At 44.3% G+C, this 19,334-nt stretch overlaps 1 protein-coding gene and 1 long non-coding RNA gene across 3 annotated transcripts in view; one reads left to right on the top strand and one right to left on the bottom strand.

Annotated features, from left to right (window-relative positions):
• LOC142661225 (uncharacterized) overlaps nucleotides 1–3,198 on the bottom strand; it is a 97,043-nt gene extending 93,845 nt beyond the window's left edge. For both annotated transcript variants that reach the window (XR_012850678.1, XR_012850679.1), the window contains exon 1: nucleotides 3,011–3,198. This is a non-coding gene — a long non-coding RNA (uncharacterized LOC142661225). The remainder of the gene's footprint in view (nucleotides 1–3,010) is intronic.
• A 55-nt stretch (nucleotides 3,199–3,253) lies between these two features.
• On the top strand, nucleotides 3,254–17,315 carry TUBB3 (tubulin beta 3 class III). Its single transcript, XM_075838571.1, has 4 exons — nucleotides 3,254–3,361; nucleotides 11,887–11,995; nucleotides 13,479–13,589; nucleotides 15,578–17,315. Exons 1-4 carry the CDS (start codon nucleotides 3,305–3,307, stop codon nucleotides 16,648–16,650), a joined length of 1,350 nt encoding a protein of 449 aa, XP_075694686.1. The 5' UTR covers nucleotides 3,254–3,304; the 3' UTR covers nucleotides 16,651–17,315.
• Nucleotides 17,316–19,334: the final 2,019 nt, after the last annotated feature.

Below are 19,334 nucleotides of genomic sequence, written 5' to 3'. Positions count from 1 at the left end.
CACTTATACACATTATATGCGGGACACTTATACACATTATATGCGGGACACTTATACACATTATATGCGGGACACTTATATACATTATATGCGGGACACTTATACACATTATATGCGGGACACTTATATACATTATATGCGGGACACTTATATACATTATATGCGGGACACTTCTATACATTATATGCGGGACACTTCTATACATTATATGCGGGACACTTCTATACATTATATGCGGGACACTTCTATACATTATATGCGGGACACTTATATACATTATATGCGGGACACTTATACACATTATATGCGGGACACTTATACACATTATATGCGGGACACTTATACACATTATATGCGGGACACTTATACACATTATATGCGGGACACTTATACACATTATATGCGGGACACTTATATACATTATATGCGGGACACTTATATACATTATATGCGGGACACTTATATACATTATATGCGGGACACTTATATACATTATATGCGGGACACTTATATACATTATATGCGGGACACTTATATACATTATATGCGGGACACTTATATACATTATATGCGGGACACTTATATACATTATATGCGGGACACTTATATACATTATATGCGGGACACTTATATACATTATATGCTGGACACTTATATACATTATATGCGGGACACTTATATACATTATATGCGGGACACTTATATACATTATATGCGGGACACTTATATACATTATATGCGGGACACTTATATACATTATATGCGGGACACTTATATACATTATATGCGGGACACTTATATACATTATATGCGGGACACTTATATACATTATATGCGGGACACTTATATACATTATATGCGGGGCACTTATATACATTATATGCGGGACACTTATATACATTATATGCGGGACACTTATATACATTACATGCGGGACACTTATATACATTACATGCGGGACACTTATATACATTACATGCGGGACACTTCTATACATTATATGCGGGACACTTCTATACATTATATGCGGGACACTTATATACATTATATGCGGGACACTTATATACATTACATGCGGGACACTTATATACATTACATGCGGGACACATACATTATATGCAGGACACTTATATACATTATATGCAGGGCACTTATATACATTATATGCGGGACACTTATATACATTATATGCAGGACACTTATATACATTATATGCGGGACACTTCTATACATTATATGCGGGACACTTCTATACATTATATGCGGGACACATACATTATATGCAGGACACTTATATACATTATATGCAGGGCACTTATATACATTATATGCAGGGCACTTATATACATTATATGCAGGACACTTATATACATTATATGCAGGACACTTATATACATTATATGCGGGACACTTATATACATTATATGCAGGACACTTGTATACATTATATGCGGGACACTTCTATACATTATATGCAGGGCACTTCTTTGCAACGTAATTTGAGCCGTTCTTCATTGAAGTCAATGAAGAGCAGCTCAAGATTACGAGCGTCAAAGACGCCTCGCAAAATGCGAGGAGGAGCTTTTACGTCTGAAACGAGGCAGCTGTTTTCTCCTGAAAACAGTCTGTCTTTTCAGACGTAAAAGCCTCTCATCGTGTGCACATATCCTTAGGGTATGTTTACACACAGTGTTTTCAGGCGTATTTTGGGGCGTTTACGCCTCAAAAAACGCTTGAACAAAACGGATGCTGAACGCCTACAAACATCTGCCCATTGAAATCAATGGGAAAAACAGCATTTAGTTCATACAGGACGCTCCGTAAAAAGAAGTAGCATGTCACTTCTTGAGGCGTTTTTTGGAGCTGATTTTCCATTGAACACTATGAAAAACGCCTCAAAAGAAGCTCCAAATTTAATTCTCAGCTTCAAAAAACGCCTGAAAATCAGAGGCTGTTTTCTCTGAAATCCGCTCCGTATTTTTCAGACGTTTTTTGTTAAGCGTGTGAACACAATCAGCACTGGGGTTAATGGTCCTGGGTGCTAACAGCGGCCACAGTGATAGGGACCATTTTTTAGAGTCCACAGGGTCACTTCACTTCCCCCATACAGGATTTTGGGGGTGTTTTTTTTGTTTTTTAACCCCAGATCTGGGTTTTCTGTTCCACGTATTAGATGTAAATAATATTTGCTGCAGGCAATGGGCTGAATATTGGATTTCAACCGTTACAATCCTTTGTGTGACTTACGCCGGATTCACATGAACGTTGCGAACCTCGGACATGAACAACGGCCAATTTTCACGTCCGAGGTGCATCCGTGCTCTGCGCTGCGGGACGCGGTCACGCATCCCCCAAAGACTAGTCTATCTAGGGATGCGTGAAGCGCAAAAAAATAGGACATGTCCTATTTTCTCAGACCCTTCACACGCTCCGGCGATATCCAGATCATGAGGTCTGGCCACAAATGTGCGGTCGCCGTACATAGATTATGGGAGATACAGAAATAGGTGGGCACGCTCAGATATTATATTTCCCATTGACATTTATGGAGCATGACCACGCATATTCAGCCACCTTTGTCAGGAACGGGAAACAGGCCACCCCCGCTCGAGGATTGGTGGGGTCCCAATGGCCAGACCACAGATACCACATTGGCATATCATTTGCATAACAATTTTGACCAATGAAAAGTTATGCCATAGTCTGATTTCCCAATGGAAGAACTGCGTTAGCGGCCATTTTATCGTCGCTGATTCGCTCACAATCAAAATAGCGCTATTTCTAGCTCCTATCAGTGAAATTATTCATTTTCGTCCAGAAAAACGTAGACATTTCTCATAAATTTTTGTCAAATTTTCATCAGGAACAATCGTTTGTCACCACAGCGTTACTTATCGGTTGGTCTTCTGTAGTAATAATTCTTTAGGTGAAGACCATATGGTTAGAAGAGAAAGTTACCCAGTGCCAGCAGCTGTGGTAATACAAGTCCCAGCATGCCCTACCCACTTACAAGCCGCTCAGGGACGTATACGACGACGCACTCCCTCCCGTCTACACACAGTGAAGCGCGTCCCCGCCGCCTGCTTTATCAAGTGCGTATAGTGCGCGTTCCCGTCTCGGAGGAGCTGGGCGTGTCGTGCGCGTCCCCGCCGCCGGTGCTGATGTTGCAGAGATGTTGCGGCGTGTCGCAGGCGGATTGTGATTGGCTTAGGGAAGCGATGACGTCACGCAGCTGTATTTATAAGATGTTGTCCGTACAACCACCGCCTCCAGTGCCCGCATCCCAAGCCAGACCTGAGCCAGTATGAGGGAGATTGTACACATCCAGGCCGGCCAGTGCGGCAACCAGATCGGGGCCAAGGTAGGTGCCCTATTCATGCCCTCCAGAGAGCTGGGCAGGTGCCCACTGGCTGATATATATATATATATATATATATATATATATATATATATATATATATATATATATATATTTATTATTATATAATTTATATATAGTTATTTCTTTTTGCATTATATTAATTTTACCTACAAAATAATTGGATTTCCTAAAACTCTTACATTATTGCGCCTATTGCCTCCTGTAACCCATTCCAATGTCATCCCTATAACTTTGGGTATGGCATACTTGGCATCCTATAATAGAATCTTTGCTGTTAAAATGAAATGCCCTTGAAATAATAAATAACCTTGACCATTGCAGCTCCAAGTACCCGTATTATTCATCTATCAGTCATATAGGGGACAGCATGTGCAGAATTGTGGATTATGGCGCTGTTTTTTTAGTAGCGTGGGCAGATTTTTACTTTTTGTCCAGGTGTCTGTGCCACGTCTATGTCACCAGACCGTGATCAGATGCTGGGTGGGTGCAGAGGTAGAAGCTGCCTATTGCTGCAGAACCACACCCATCACTGCAGCATGGGAACAAAGGGGGAAGTGGGTATTGCAGCAGGATAGGGGGCACTACATGGAGGGGAGGCACAGCCTGGGAGCTATGATTAGTGCACATTGTAAATCGAGGGTTAAAATGTCATATTCAATGCAATCCTTCATGTCTGCAGCGTGGGTATGCGCTGTGTTGGCACTGCATCTATAATGCCATGATGGTTGTATTCTCCTTTGTATCCAGTATTTCATATGGCTGCCTGGACTCCCGTTTCCTCTCCAACAAAAGCCCCCTTTGTTTCGGGGCAAGGCTTTAGCCGGCGTTTCATTTATTCCAGGCCTTGCTATCGATGAAGCCGGCTCTGTCCATTATATGTGCTATTTTATGATATTTAGATGTCCAGCAGGCATTTAAAGGGTTAACGCAGTCGTAACCGGTGACTTCATTCCCTTTGTAAATCCTGTTTAATTAAAGGGATCTGCAGGCACAGCCACAAGGGAGGTGTCAGCCCCAGGATGGGAGGGGGTGAGATCCTAGGATTAGGACGAGGATGTGTCCTGTGGATCAGACACCAGATATCCCGCAGAGAGACAAAGCTGCAGCAATTTTCCATATGATCATGACACTTTCACTAAGGTCCTCCATCATGTTTGTGATTTAACTCGTGCAGTGCTGGACCGCTGATCTGCGTATTGTTCCGGTTTACGGTGCCACTCCCTTCCCTGCAGCAGCAACCTCATTGCTCAACATATATCAGTGCAAGGATGTGATGTCATAGGCCTGACACGCTGGCAGACATAGAATGGACTGCTGGGAACTAAAATTTAACCTTTGCCTGTGGAGGTCACATGATGCCAACAGGATGTTAAAAAAAAAACTAAATAATAATATAGTCTAAAGATGTAGTTAACAATAGGCTTAAACTACCCATACAACTACAAGTTATTTCGATAAAGGATCATTGTCCATATAGTATGTATACATTTTCCATGTAGGATTCTATATGGTGTGATGTCACCTGGAGTGATGTCATCTCTTGGGTGCCAGATGCCTCATGGTGTTGAGACAGACAGATGCTTTGATCACCCTGTAGACATCTCCGCAGACATCAGTCGGTCCCAGGAGTCTGAATATGACGATCCAATTCCTCCAGCAGGTCTTTTATTGTCACAAGGGGATTGGGAAGAAGCAGCTGTCGGGAGACATTAGGGTTATTAGACTAATTATACAGAGCAACGGTTTGTGCAGAGCCTTAATGTGGCGGCACAATGGCTGCAGTACGGAGAACATAATGGACGGTAGCGCTGCCGGCGGACTGAGTGGTGAGATTATACAGTGGGAACTAGGGCTGGCCAATTATGGCCTAAATCAAAACCATGATTAATTGAACATGTAACCTCGATTACGATTATTAAATGATTACTTAGACCACACCTCTTTTGCATGCCACGCCCCCTACTTGCATGCTACGCAATTCAATTAATATTTATCCCCTGAGCCTGCTGTATACTACCAGTATACAGAATGCTTACAGCCAGGGGGTATACATACAGCATATATATTAGTATACAGCAGGCAGGCTCATGGCGTATATATTATATACAGTAGTACAGTATTCCAATAACACTTGGCTGAGGCACCTCAAAGTCACGTTCTTCCAGACTAGTGTGTTCTTATTCTTCGGGGACCTTCTAACCAGTTTCTTTTCAGCATCAAGAAAAGTATGGAAACATTGAAGAGTAGCAGAATTTGTAAGAGAGGATACACAGGCCTGATTCATATACAGCGCCTGTCGCTGGAGGTGGTCAGGTCATGCTCGGTGCGCAATGTCAGCTGCCTCTCTGCTGCCATCGCCGCTCATCCCCCCCGGACAGCTTTCTGCCTTGCTCCGTCAGCTTCCTCTCTGCTGCCATCGCCGCACATCCCCCCACTCCCCGGACGGTCCCAATGCTTTCTGCTTTGTTTTGTAAACAAAGCAGAAAGCATAGGACCCTTCCGGGGGGGGGGGGGTGAGCTGGACGGCAGCAGAGAGGAAGCTGACGGAGCAAGGCAGAAAGCTGTCCGGGGGGATGAGCGGCGATGGCAGCAGAGAGGAAGCTGACGGAGCAAGGCAGAAAGCTGTCCGGGGGGATGAGCGGCGATGGCAGCAGAGAGGAAGCTGACGGAGCAAGGCAGAAAGCTGTCCGGGGGGATGAGCGGCGACAGCTGACCAAAACAAAGTGTTAGTGGACTAGCTGTAAATAGTGCAGCGATGGCACGGTGCCGTGCGCTGCTCGTGTGGGGGACCACTCTTGGCCCACCGGGTGATTTGATGGGTCTGCGTATATGTGCGTCAGCAGCCAGGCTGCAGCTACTTTAAGTGACTGAGCTAAAATGATAATCCCGGATCGTGGAATAGTGAGAATCAAAACCAATGATGGTGATGAACCTCAAAAAAAATCAACCCTTGATTTTGTGTTCTAATACTCCCTGAGGAAGGAGCCGGTTCGGCTCCGAAACGCGTCGCATGTATTATATTAAAGACTTTGTTACTTTATACCATGTTTGCTTCCTTCTGCTACACTAAGGACTAACAGCCAACCACGCTCCTAGAAATCAGCGCCGCCTCATGGGTTGATTTTTTTGAGGTTCATCACCATCATTGGTTTTGATTCTCACTATTCCACGATCCGATTTACAACCGGTCCAAAGTATGGCTTCCGGCACAACCCGCACTTTTCTTGTCATCTTTAAACACCAACCTCAAAATCTACATCTTCAGGGGTGTCGTGCTCCTAGCACCACATCACCAGGTGAGCATTTCATCTCTACCTCATTTATTTTTACCGTTTGTAGGTAATGCTCTATGGTTGCGCCGGTTTGTATTCTATTTTTCTGCTAGTGAAAATGATAATCCCTGCACTCCAGGCAGCCATACCTTCAGGGTTCTGGAGGAGTAGCGTCAATGCCGTCACATTAAGCCTGCTCTGCCATTGGGTATCCCAAACGCCAGTAACTTTATGCCATCCAATCAGAATCGCTGATCTAATTGGATAGCATACAGTTACTGACGGCAGTGGCTGGGCTGCATGTAATAACCGAACCGAAAAAACGAAATGCGCAAGATGATGTCGGTTATCTTCGCTGAATTACGTTTTTTCCAATTAATTGCTTAGCCCTAGTGGGAACTGAAGGATATCAGTCCACAGCTGATAAGTGTAGATGAGCTGCAAATATCACACACATAGAGGTAAACATTTCCGGAAGTTTACAGCACTGCAGGTTTGCAAGAAAAAATTAGCGAGTAGCATAGGCGTAAGAATTTTTTTTAGACTTTCTGTCACTCCCCAATTTTAAATGGCTGACAACAGAGACCAATTGTTAGCATGCTTTACGTTTAGTGTCCCTTTAGATTGGCTCATGTGGATGATATATGTAATTATACCATTATATAATTATAAGTTGTCGAATGTTATTCTGTAGAATTGACATCACTAGGTTGAGGATTCTAGAAAATTATACATTTACTAACCCATGACACCCAATGGGATTTTCTGGTTTATGCCATTTCCTAGGTCTGGATGGCTTATATGCCGCTCCCACCACCACAATGACCACCACCCTTGTGCCGTCAATGGACAATTGGACCCCTAACCAAGGGTCGTGACCAAAAATGGTCCCGTCTGATTGCAGATTTAGTCTGGCTGCAATATACCAGTTCAGATTGAATAGAATAGGCCTCCTTTGTAGTTATAATGACTTGCAATGGATTATTACAGTGTTTTCCGTACGGTAATGGGGGAGGGGTTTTTCCATGCCCTGTATATCATAAAGCTAATGGATTTTGTTCTTTGATTGGCGTCTCCTCATTGTAATTTTTAGTTCCTTTCATCATTCCTCTGTCATTATTTTAACCTCCTCCGCTGCCAGGGCACCCCACCCTCTCGTCCTCGCCCCATTGATGGAATGTGCTTGCTGGGTGTTGCCGGCACTGAGGCCCGGCTTATGGCTTTGTTCCTTTTTACTGTAATAACTCAGTGATTTTCCGGCAGTCAAAGAACGCTGAGGCCGGTCTGGTTTAGACGGTCACTGACCACAGGGTCTGTTATGGGTCATGCCAGGTTAGGTAAAAAACGAGAGACCCTGGGTAGTCGGCAGGTATAATATATATAGTCAATAGAAAGAATGCCTGCAGGCAAACGAACCCTTTTACCAAATCTGCAATGTCAGCATCATCCAGTGCCATTCGGTGTATTGGCACCTTTGATGTATGCTCTCCCCAGGTTGTCAAGGTTTTGAAAAAACATTGGTCCATCCTTACTGCTGATCCTGATTTAAAAGACGCTATCTCCACCAATCCCACCATTACCTACCGTAGGGGTAGGAACTTGCCTTACATTACATATAACGTATATATATTTACTAGTTCCTGATTTGACCATATTTCTAGCATGGCGGCTTTTTATCCCTAATATGGGGGTTGTTGTGTCTGTCCTGTTTACAATCACATATAGCGGTGGTTCGGTTTTGCACTAAGTCCCCAATGACGCTGACTGCGCCTGCGCCGAGTCGCTTTGCCTCTGCTATACAGCAGATTGTTCTAAGTCCTTCTTTTCCCTCACTGCGCATGCGCGCACTTTCTGGACTATTTCCGTAATCTTTAGCAGTGCGCGTGTGCGGTCCCTTACCCGTCATTGGCTTTTGCTACGCCACCCCTTATAGGACAATCCGTCCCTTCCGACGGCTTTGCTCTTTTGTTCCACCCGATTGGCTGTTTGTTCCGACACACCCCATTGACACTTACGTCATCACACACTCCCTTAAGAGGAGTAGTTTTTGCGCCGCGCCGCCATTAGCCTGGTTTACCCCTGAGGACGCTACTAGTTAGCGAAACATGTCGGGGGGGGGGGGGGCTCTGTCAATTTTAATTCCTGCCTAAGCCGTATCTACTGCCTTTTCACTTAGTCAATTTAACTTGCTAACGCTATTCATTACGGCCTCATGGTTGTTGACACAGTGCTGTAGTTGTATCAGCAGTTCACTTTCATGTCCGGCTTCTGGCAGTGACAATTTTAATAACATATATGTGCTCTGTCTTCGTTTTCTATACGTCGCACAATAAAATGTATCTTTTATCGCATGTTGGGAAAAAGGGTTCGTTTGCCTGCAGGCATTCTTTCGATTGACTATGCCAGGTTAGGTGGCACAGGCTTGCAAAATGGTTATTAAAGCTGAATAAGAAGCTCGTCCTAACAGCAGAAAACAAAACTGTTCAGTCTATTGTTCTCTGTTATCAGTCATTTCAGACTGATTGCAGATTATTTTTTTGCACTTTTTGTCAGTAATCCCATCATTGGCTGGGATGGCTGATAACAGGGGACAATAGATTACTGCGCTGCACAGAAGATGTAGGTCAGATATAGATCTGCTGTTTTCTATTGTCACACTGAGGTCTCTGATTATGAGTGAATAGTATGTAAAACGTAGGATTAGTGCAGCAGAGAAGTGGACGTGATGTCCATAGCGACTAATTCATCACTGCCTTCGTTTTCTAATCTGCATTAGAGCTGCCGTCTGATGGGTTGCTATCGGCAACATTAGTTATTTTGTGGGGGGGGGGGTAAAACTGGAGACACCTGTCTGAGGGAATCAGAAAAGGATTAATCTGCCGGCCTCCACGGGTATATTGGTGACAAGTCAAAACCATTCGGATCCCCGACAAATATCTAATGTCCATGGGCGACTTAGCAGATGTCAGGAGATCTGCTGTAGTCCTAATGGTGAGAATCAGTACAAAGGACAGCGCCATCTCATCAGGCAGTCAGGTCAAGTCCCATCATCTATAGTAGTTGTAGAACTACAAATCCCATCATGCTTGGTAGCTACACATCTACAAGTCCCATCATCTATAGTAGTTGTGGAGTTTCAAGTCCCATCATCTATGGTAGCTGTAGAACTACAAATCCCATCATGCTTGGTAGCTGTACACCAATAAGTCCTATCCTGTATGGTAGATGTAAAACTATAAGTCCCATCATGTATAGTAGTTGTGGCACTACTAGTTCCATCATGTATAATAGTTGTGCTAGAAGTCCCATCATGCATTGTAAAAGTGGCACTACAAGTCTCATCATGTATGATAGTTGTGGCACTACTAGTCTCATCATGTATAGTAGAAGTTGCACTACTCTTCCCATCATGTACGGTAGATGTGATGCTACTAATTTCATCAGGTATAATAGATGTGGATCTACAAGTCCCATCATGTACAGTGTTTGTGAAGCTACAAGTCCTATTATGTATGGTAGATGGGCAACAACTAGTCCCATTCTGTATGGCAAAAGTGGGACTACGAATCCCATTCTGTATGGCAAAAGTGGGACTACGAATCCCATTCTGTATGGTAAAAGTGGCACTACGAATTCCATCATGTATGAACGTTGTGGGACTACGAATCCCATCATGTATGAAAGCTGTGGCACTACTAGTCCCATCATGTATAGTAGAAGTGGCACTACTAATCCCATCATGTTTGATAGCTGTGGAGGTAGGAGTTTTATCATCACTGTTGGTATCATCATTTGGTTGTAGTTTAGTACTATCAGCCGCGGGTCTACAGGTCAAGCAGAAGAACATGGCGTCTGTACTGTACGGCGGGCTACATAGAAAACCATTTACTTCACATAAGCGACCCTCCGCCTGTCAGTCCTGATCTCCATACATAAAATCCGTACTGCCTGAGGTCGCCATTAACCCTCCCTGCCCCTCGCCGGCACCCCTGCTGTCAAGTACCTGAACAGCACAGATTGTGCAGATAACTGTAGCGGCTTGTTACCGGTGCTGTCATTACAGAAGTGACTGGCGTAGTTTGTGTTTTTTACATGATATTTGGGTAATGCTGACAGGGAAATATATGAGCGCACGGCTTGAATAGCAATTCCCTAATATACCCAATTGTCAGAATCACACCAGTTAAGGCCCTTTTACACTGGTCGGCCGGTGCAGCGAGCGCCAATCAACGAGACACGGAGCTATGAATGGGGACGAGCGCTTGTTACTCCGTTCACTCGTCCCCGTATATCGTCATCATGTTGGCACCGCGTCTCCCTGTTTACACACCAAGATGTGCTGCCAACAACGATAATATTTTACTTTTTTAAATGATACGATCAGCAGATGATTGGGCGTTTGCTCGTTTATCTGCTGATCGTTCCCATTTACACAGGGCAATTATCTGGAATGAGCGTTATATGAACGCTTGTCTGCCCGATTATTGCCCAGTGTAAAACCCTCTTTACTTGCAGTAACCAATCTGAATCTACTGTAGAGCTTTGGGATTTACTTGTTTCTATTTATCAGAAGTCTACAGACTGATTTGCATATAATAATGTATCCCCTATAGATCTGTATTTCATTCAGGTTGCCTTCTCAGCTAAAATATTCCATGCCTAGAATTGCATATTAAGGAATTGCTACTTCGGCAGTTTTCCCAATATATCTAGTGGAGCTACATGTTAGGGCCCATTCACACGAACGTGGAAATCACGCGCAGCACACGGACCCGATGATTTCAATGGGGTCGTTCACACATGCATGAAACTCACTGCATGTCCTACAAATCCTATATTTTACGCTCCTACACGCCCATTGAAGTCAATGGGTGTGTGAAAACCAGGGATGCGAATCCGTGTGCGGTGCGTGATTTGTGCATCAATTCGATTGAAAAAAAAAAAAAGATGTGCTTTGCGAGTGCGTGAGTAACGCATGCCACTCGCAAAGCACACTGATGCAGAACGCAACACATACGGACCGGATTCACTCGTGTTTTTCACGTGCGTGAATCTGATACGCTCGTGTGAATGTAGCCTAAGGGACAGATCCCAGTGTGGGGTAATGTTTAATGGAACTCTGGAGACATGAAGTATTTTAGTTCCCCCACATCTATGATAGGGTGCCATAACATGCTGCCATATATACAGTGACTTGTATGAGCCCTCCTCTTTGCTCTGTTTTATCCCCAGTTCTGGGAAGTGATCAGCGATGAACATGGCATTGACCCCACTGGAAACTACGTTGGGGACTCGGACCTGCAGCTGGAGAGGATTAGTGTCTATTACAATGAGGCTTCATGTAAGTGCCATGAGCCATAAACCTGACATTGTATTTCTCTAAAGGTGGCCATAAGCATTAGATGTATGTCGGCCGAACCCGCCGATTTTGGCGGAACCGGCTGACCATCTAATGTGCATGGTGGTGTCCCGACTCTCCCTTGACGGTTGAATTTCAACGTGGCCGATATTTTTGTTTTCAAGTAGATAAGCCGCTGCCAGAGGAGTCTGTCAGTGGCTTTCTCACTTCTCCCTATTGGAAACACAAGTGTATGGGGGAGTCGGGGAGAAGAGCTGTCGGCCAAATGATCATTCGGCCAAGTGTTATCTCAAGTGTATGGCCAGCCTAATTGCCATTGAAGTGAATAGAACTCCTAAGTGCTCATTCACACGAACGTGAATCTCGTCCGTGCGGCGACCGTTAAAACAACGGCCGTCACACGGACCCATGTATTCTATGTTGTTTCAACGGAGCGTGTGAACGGTCCGTTGAAACATAGAACATGTCCTATTTTACTGCGTGCCACGCATCACTGCATAGACTGTAGTCTATGGGAGATCCGTGACAACGCGTCCCGCAAGGGTCCACCTCGGATGTGGAAAACGGCAGTTTTTCACGTCCGAGGTGGGCTACGTTCATGTGAATGTAGCCTTATAGGGAGGGGTTGCGGTCCTAGATTCCAGGATTCATGTGGGCTGTCGTAGTTAATGCAGGACTACTTTCCCTTTGTATACTTATCCAAGCAAGCGCAGGGCCATAACTATAGGCCTATTTACACAGGCCAATGATCGGAAGAACAAGCATTCGTACAAACGCTCCTTCCCGATCATTGCCCTATGTAAACAACAGCCATCAGCTGGCATACGAGCAAACGCTCGTTCGTTGGCTGATTTCATCTTTTATGCTGCCCTGAAAATTATCATTGTCGGCAGCACATCTTCCTGTGTAAATAGGGGATGCGCTGGCGACATTATTGTATGGGGATCAACAATCGTTCAACCCCATACAGTTTACATTAGCCCGTACAAAGGGCTTTTTAACAAGCGCCAATCGACATGTAATTATTATTGATCGGCGCTGGTTATGGGCAAAAATCTGCCCGGGCATACCAGGTTTATGTCAGTAACATAGATGAAGACATGCAGAGGCGAAAGGTGAACACTTTATGCAGGCGGGTGACTAAGTGACCAAAGACTTCCTGTCCGCAGTGACTATAAGAAGAGCAGCAGTGACCAGTAAAATACTCTGTGGACTATTAGCACATGTGAAGTAACACGTGCAAAAAGTTCTGCTGTTTTGGTGGAGAGATGCGTGAAACTGGGAAATCACAGTGATTTTCACTGTCTCACTCCCTCCCCCTGGTGGAGGGAGTTAGTATCAAAATAATTTTGATTTATTTATTCATTTTCGCAATAGACCATGAAAATAAAAAAAAAGTAAATGTGACAGAATACTAAAATCTAGAAATGATGATATAAAATGATGTAATATTTCTTCCTTTCAGCACACAAGTACGTGCCTAGAGCCATCTTAGTCGATTTGGAACCAGGAACCATGGATAGCGTCCGCTCTGGAGCATTTGGACACCTTTTCCGACCAGATAACTTCATTTTTGGTATACAGCGATTCTTATTCCTCTGCAATGTTGCCATAGAGCTTTTACATTTTACTGATACTTGTCATAAGGGAAGATATTTGCCATAATGTCCATCACTTATATACAAATCAAGAGGTTTATTATTTTAGGATAGTGGGTAGAGCCATTCAGATCGCCCCTTGTTACCTGCACTATCAAGGTGTATAACACAGGGAGAGCATTTAAAGCTGCGGCAACATATTATAGAATTTAGGATCCAGCCACAGAACTCTAAGAGCCCATTTGATCACATCAAATATCACCAGTAACAAACAGTTTCATGAGCATGAAGCCAAATCTGTCAGCGCCAGTTACAAATTTCTAGACACATTATTGAATTAGAGGCTTCTGGGATTTGTCCCTGCATTTAAACGACCTTCTGATTATAAAGGGGTATTCTGAAGAAAGATATTTGTGGCATATCCATAGGATAGATGGGGGTCCACATTGCTCCTTAGAGCCCAGTTGCAAAAGTGTGGATGAGCGTGGAGAGGCAAGGGTCTAAGGAGCAACAGGGGACATGGGATTCCTGTTCTACGGATTGCTGGGAGTCCCAGAAGTGCATCCCCCACCTGTTGGTATACCACTTTAACAATCTTCTGACATATCATGGAGATATTTCAGAAGATTGTGATGGATAGGAGATATACAAGATAAGGAAAGCATGGGTGTAGACAGTAGCATTTTGGGAGCATTGAGGCAGGTTAACCAGTAAATCTGTGGTGTGGTGAGACTTGGAAAATTGCAGCGAATCTGCATTAAAGCAAGCACAATAATCTGTGCCTGAATTCTGATTTAGAGGGCGAGGGGGTCCTACGTTTGTTCAGGATCCTCATCTCTTGGCCAGAGTAGAGAGTGGTTAAGAAGAGCGTCTCTCGCTCTGGAGGACCTGTCCTGCATTACACAGACAATACATTGATTTAAATGGACACTGTGTAATACTTTATATCCCCTGTGGTGGCACTGTAGAGAAATTGGGCACTTCCTGCCACTTTTCCCCACAGATTACAGTTGATTGCTTGGGCTCCCAGCAGGTGGACACTTTGTGATCAGCTTATTGTCAAGGGACCCTTCTATCAAGTAGAGATTGTCCAAAGCGGAGAACCCCTTTAGGATCTTTTAGCCACTTCTTATAACATTTTCATTTTTGGCTCATTATATAGTTCAGTACTTAAAGCAGCAAAAAAAAAAATGCAGGAAAATTGCTTTAATCCGACATTTGGATTTTTTGCGACCGTTGTGTCACGGCTGCATCACATTATGTGTAGTAACGCAACCACATTTAAAAGCATTACTTGCGATGTCGCAATATGACCTTGCGATCTTCATGTTGCGCGACCTAAGCCTCCGTGCAGCCCTAGTCTAAAAGAAGCCTTCTTGGATCAGGACGTTGATAGTAAAGCCCCAACCCCCCCATACACATGCAAACTCGGACGAGCCTGCATGTGTTCTCAATAAGGACAAGGGAGTAAGCCACTGCCAGGCACTTCTCACAAACTCCTTACTAACAAAAGGATCTGGCATGATGAAATCCCACATGCCCAATCCTTGTGTCCCCCGACATCTGCCATCGGGGGAGAGTTGGGACAGCACCATATACATTAGATGATTGGCCGGTCCCGCAGAAATTGGCAGGTTCGGACGACCTTGATCTAATGGTTATGGCCACCTTTACGCTCTTTCTAGTTACCAGTATTAGATTTCATGGGTATACATACAGTTGTTTCTGCAGTCAGTACAGGCCATGCCCACACCCTTTGACCATCAGCCCTGGGCATCCTACCATGTTGCATTGTGGGTACCCAACCCTGTTTAGATGTTGGAATGTCATTTTTTGACCCATAAGGTTTTATAATCAGCTATGTCCCGTTATATCAGAAAACTTCTGTATTTCTCTGTATTGTCTGCTGATTGATATTGTTGTGCATTTTATAAACTTACACCTTTTGTTGTTTTTTTCTTTCCAGGACAAAGCGGTGCTGGTAACAACTGGGCAAAGGGTCACTACACGGAAGGGGCTGAATTAGTGGACTCTGTGCTAGATGTGGTGAGGAAGGAATGTGAAAACTGTGATTGTCTACAAGGCTTCCAGCTCACACATTCCCTGGGTGGGGGCACCGGCTCTGGCATGGGCACCCTGCTCATCAGTAAAGTCAGAGAGGAGTATCCTGACCGTATCATGAACACTTTTAGCGTAGTCCCCTCTCCCAAGGTGTCTGACACAGTGGTTGAACCATACAATGCGACATTGTCTATCCATCAACTGGTGGAGAATACCGACGAGACCTACTGTATTGACAATGAGGCTTTATATGACATCTGCTTCCGCACCCTCAAACTGGCCACTCCAACCTATGGAGACCTCAACCACCTTGTCAGTGCCACAATGAGCGGGGTAACCACTTCCCTAAGGTTCCCTGGACAACTCAACGCTGATCTCCGCAAACTAGCTGTCAACATGGTGCCCTTCCCTCGTCTACACTTCTTCATGCCAGGCTTTGCTCCTCTGACTGCCCGTGGTAGCCAACAATACCGGGCATTGACTGTACCTGAACTCACTCAACAGATGTTTGATGCCAAGAACATGATGGCAGCCTGTGATCCACGTCACGGACGGTATCTGACAGTGGCTACTGTCTTCCGTGGACGCATGTCAATGAAAGAAGTCGATGAGCAGATGCTGGCCATCCAGAGCAAGAACAGCAGCTACTTTGTAGAATGGATCCCCAACAATGTAAAAGTTGCCGTCTGTGACATCCCACCACGTGGCCTCAAGATGTCTTCCACCTTCATTGGCAACAGCACAGCCATCCAAGAGCTTTTCAAACGCATCTCTGAGCAATTCACTGCCATGTTTCGGCGTAAGGCTTTCTTGCATTGGTACACAGGAGAGGGTATGGACGAAATGGAGTTTACAGAGGCTGAGAGCAACATGAATGACCTGGTATCTGAGTACCAGCAGTACCAAGATGCCACAGCAGAAGAGGAAGGTGAGATGTACGAAGACGATGAAGAGGAATCTGAAGCTCATGGAAAGTAAGAAGCCCAACACAGAGCCAGAGACGTCGATTAGTGCCCCCCCAAGGTTTAGGAATCCCACTCATACTGCATCATGTGTCGCTTCTGAGTTAGGATTATAGTTCTGGTCAGGATCCGAACCTGTACCTTCCATCTCCCTTATTTATTTAGCTCTGCGCTGCCAAAGGAACCTGCAGAATTGAATGTGTAACAGTATGTTATTTGCTGATGCAAACATGGAGCTTTCTGCTGGCAGAGTCCTGTAATATATTGTGCATGATGTACATCACCTTGCAGGCTTCTGCAGCAGGGAACGAACGTTAAGGGTCTAGTAGCACGGGAAGGAATAAATTGAATAAAATAAAAGGAGGATTATGATGAAGTCTACATAGAGTCCGGCAGTGGAATACGAGCAGCTGAAGGAAGAGAACGTGTCTTGGTGAAGTGCATGTACAGGGCTAGGGAACTATGTACATGGAGGGAGATGTCAAGAGAGAGAATACGTGTTGTGAAACTCTAGCAGCTGAGACCAGGTTTTACTCTGTGTCTTTTCATCTTTCTCTTGTACTGTCTGATTTCTTTATTTTTTTCTTCTTTTTCTTTTTTTTTAAATGTGCTCTTATTTTTATGTCGGTTTTACTGAATTATTTATTTTTGAATAACAAATAAACTTCCTGCTGTCCAACATGTGAGCGTGAGACTCGTTCCTTAATTATAGAACAGGCCTCTGTGTGTTCACCCTTAATAGCCTGTGTACAGTAATATATCAGATGATCAGCCTTCAGGATCATTCATCTAGTCGGGTATCAGAGGCCAATGTCTGATGAGCAGAAATTAGAATCTTTGAAGAGCCGTTGAGGAGCCCTCTGATCAAACAAAGGCGTTCTTGTAGTAAGTGCACGACCTTATGCGTATACATACAGTATAAATAGATTTTCCTTGCCTTTAAGTAAAGCAGGCTTATTTTCATTAAAAAAAAGTCTAAAACTATAGTATGTGACTTTATTCTCTTTTAGGTGAACATTGGTCTCTTATACCGGATCATGTGTAAGGGGTGGGATAGGAAGGGTTAATTTTACTGTCATTGACTGACATGGAGAGGAAGGAAATCCTAAAATGAGTAGGTGACAGAAAAAGCAGCCCCATGAAAAGTTATATGGCTGACAATCCCTGCTGTCAGACAGCTACTTCCTGTCCCAGAAACTGAAGTCTGACTCAGCTCCTACACACAGAGATTCAGGAGCAGTCATTTTTGTCTTAGAGGGACACTTACTACAAAGTTAAATGGGTTATGTGGGGACCAAATATTATTATATTATCTGAGTACACTCGCTAATATACATTCTGGTCCCCCGTCATAGATTTTTATAGCGCTGCCGGGGGACTGGAAGTCTAGTTGCCCAGCCTTCTTTGATGACGATACGACGCTTCGCCATGTGACCGGCCTCGCTGTAATCTATGTACAAGCAGTAGTACAGCGATTACATAGATTAAAGTGGGGCCGGTCACAGGAGTCATATCGTCATCAAGGACTGTGCACCTAGACTTCCGTTCCCCCGGCAGCACTAGAAAAATCTATGAAAATCTCAGAATCCGAGCAACGGGGGCCCGGAATGTCTATTAGCGAGTGTACTCACAGACTGCAGTGACTACACTGATAATAATTTTTGGCCCCTACATAACACCTTTAGTTTTTTTTTCGCTGGTTATTTTCCTTACAGCAATCATATTTTAAGAAAAGCCTATGCCATAGAGGTAACCCAAGGAGCTGCTATGGAGCCCCTTAAAAAAATAAACTTTTTATGAAGACAACCCCCGTCCCATATGCAGCTACTGCTGCATACACATTTTCCCTGCAAAGATAATGCATGGGACATCTAGTATTACTAGGCGCCTATTAAAATCAATGGGCAATAACATAATGCAGGTTCTTCTCTGGTTAAAAGAGGGCGCTTGAGCGGGGTACCCCACCTAAAGAACAAGGCTTTACAAACAGAATAAAGTATTTGTCAGACTTCTAACTTCTGCCTGATTCTGATGGGAGGTGTTATGAATACGTGAAAACAAAACTATATAGCTTAATAAAGATTGGAAGAACAGGAAACTAAAAATAATTGCTAGTTGAGCAATTCCCAGGGTGGAAGTTTATGGAATTGCTAGGTGAGCGATTCCCCAAAGGCTGCTGGAGACTGTCGGGAGTGAGCGTGCAAATAAATCCGCAACCTCAAATCCGTCACAACTCTGATCAACAGTGTCTAAGGCTACTCTACGGTGTTCGCCAGAGCACACCGCAAGGCAGGTTGTACTTTGCAGCATAGAACCCAGGTTGTTTTAACAGAGTTCAGTGTTGGATAAGAGGTACAATGCAGGCAATACCAGAGCAGGTAACAAGACAGCCAGAGGGTATCACAAAGCTAGTGGATATCAAGGATAGCAGGGGTCAGAACCAGCCGGGATCAGAAAGCCCAAATCAGAAAGCAAAGGGTAATCCAGAGACAAGCTGAGGTCCAGTTCCAGGAAGTCAAAAGGTACAGGGTATAGTCAGTAGCTCGATCAAACACAGGGAAACTAGGAAATTCACAAGCAAAGAAAAATGGGAGGAAGCCAGGTATAAATACTCCACCCTTAGGCTGGATTCACACGAGCATGTTCGGTCCGTAAAGGACGGAACGTATTTCGGCCGCAAGTCCGGACCGAACACACTGC

This window comes from Rhinoderma darwinii, chromosome 9 (genome assembly GCF_050947455.1).
Source record: "Rhinoderma darwinii isolate aRhiDar2 chromosome 9, aRhiDar2.hap1, whole genome shotgun sequence".
NCBI classification, from domain to species: Eukaryota; Metazoa; Chordata; class Amphibia; order Anura; family Rhinodermatidae; genus Rhinoderma; species Rhinoderma darwinii.
Note: the sequence above shows the minus strand (reverse complement) of the source record. Positions and strands in the feature narration are given on the sequence as shown.

What these genes read in the sequence shown, in the direction of transcription:
- TUBB3 (XM_075838571.1), top strand. Translation starts at nt 3,305, where the DNA reads ATGAGGGAGATTGTACACATCCAGGCCGGCCAGTGCGGCAACCAGATC. An exon ending in GCAACCAGATCGGGGCCAAG is followed by an intron (nt 3,362 to 11,886) that starts GTAGGTGCCCTA and finishes TTTTATCCCCAG; the next exon opens with TTCTGGGAAGTGATCAGCGA. An exon ending in ACCAGATAACTTCATTTTTG is followed by an intron (nt 13,590 to 15,577) that starts GTATACAGCGAT and finishes TTTTCTTTCCAG; the next exon opens with GACAAAGCGGTGCTGGTAAC.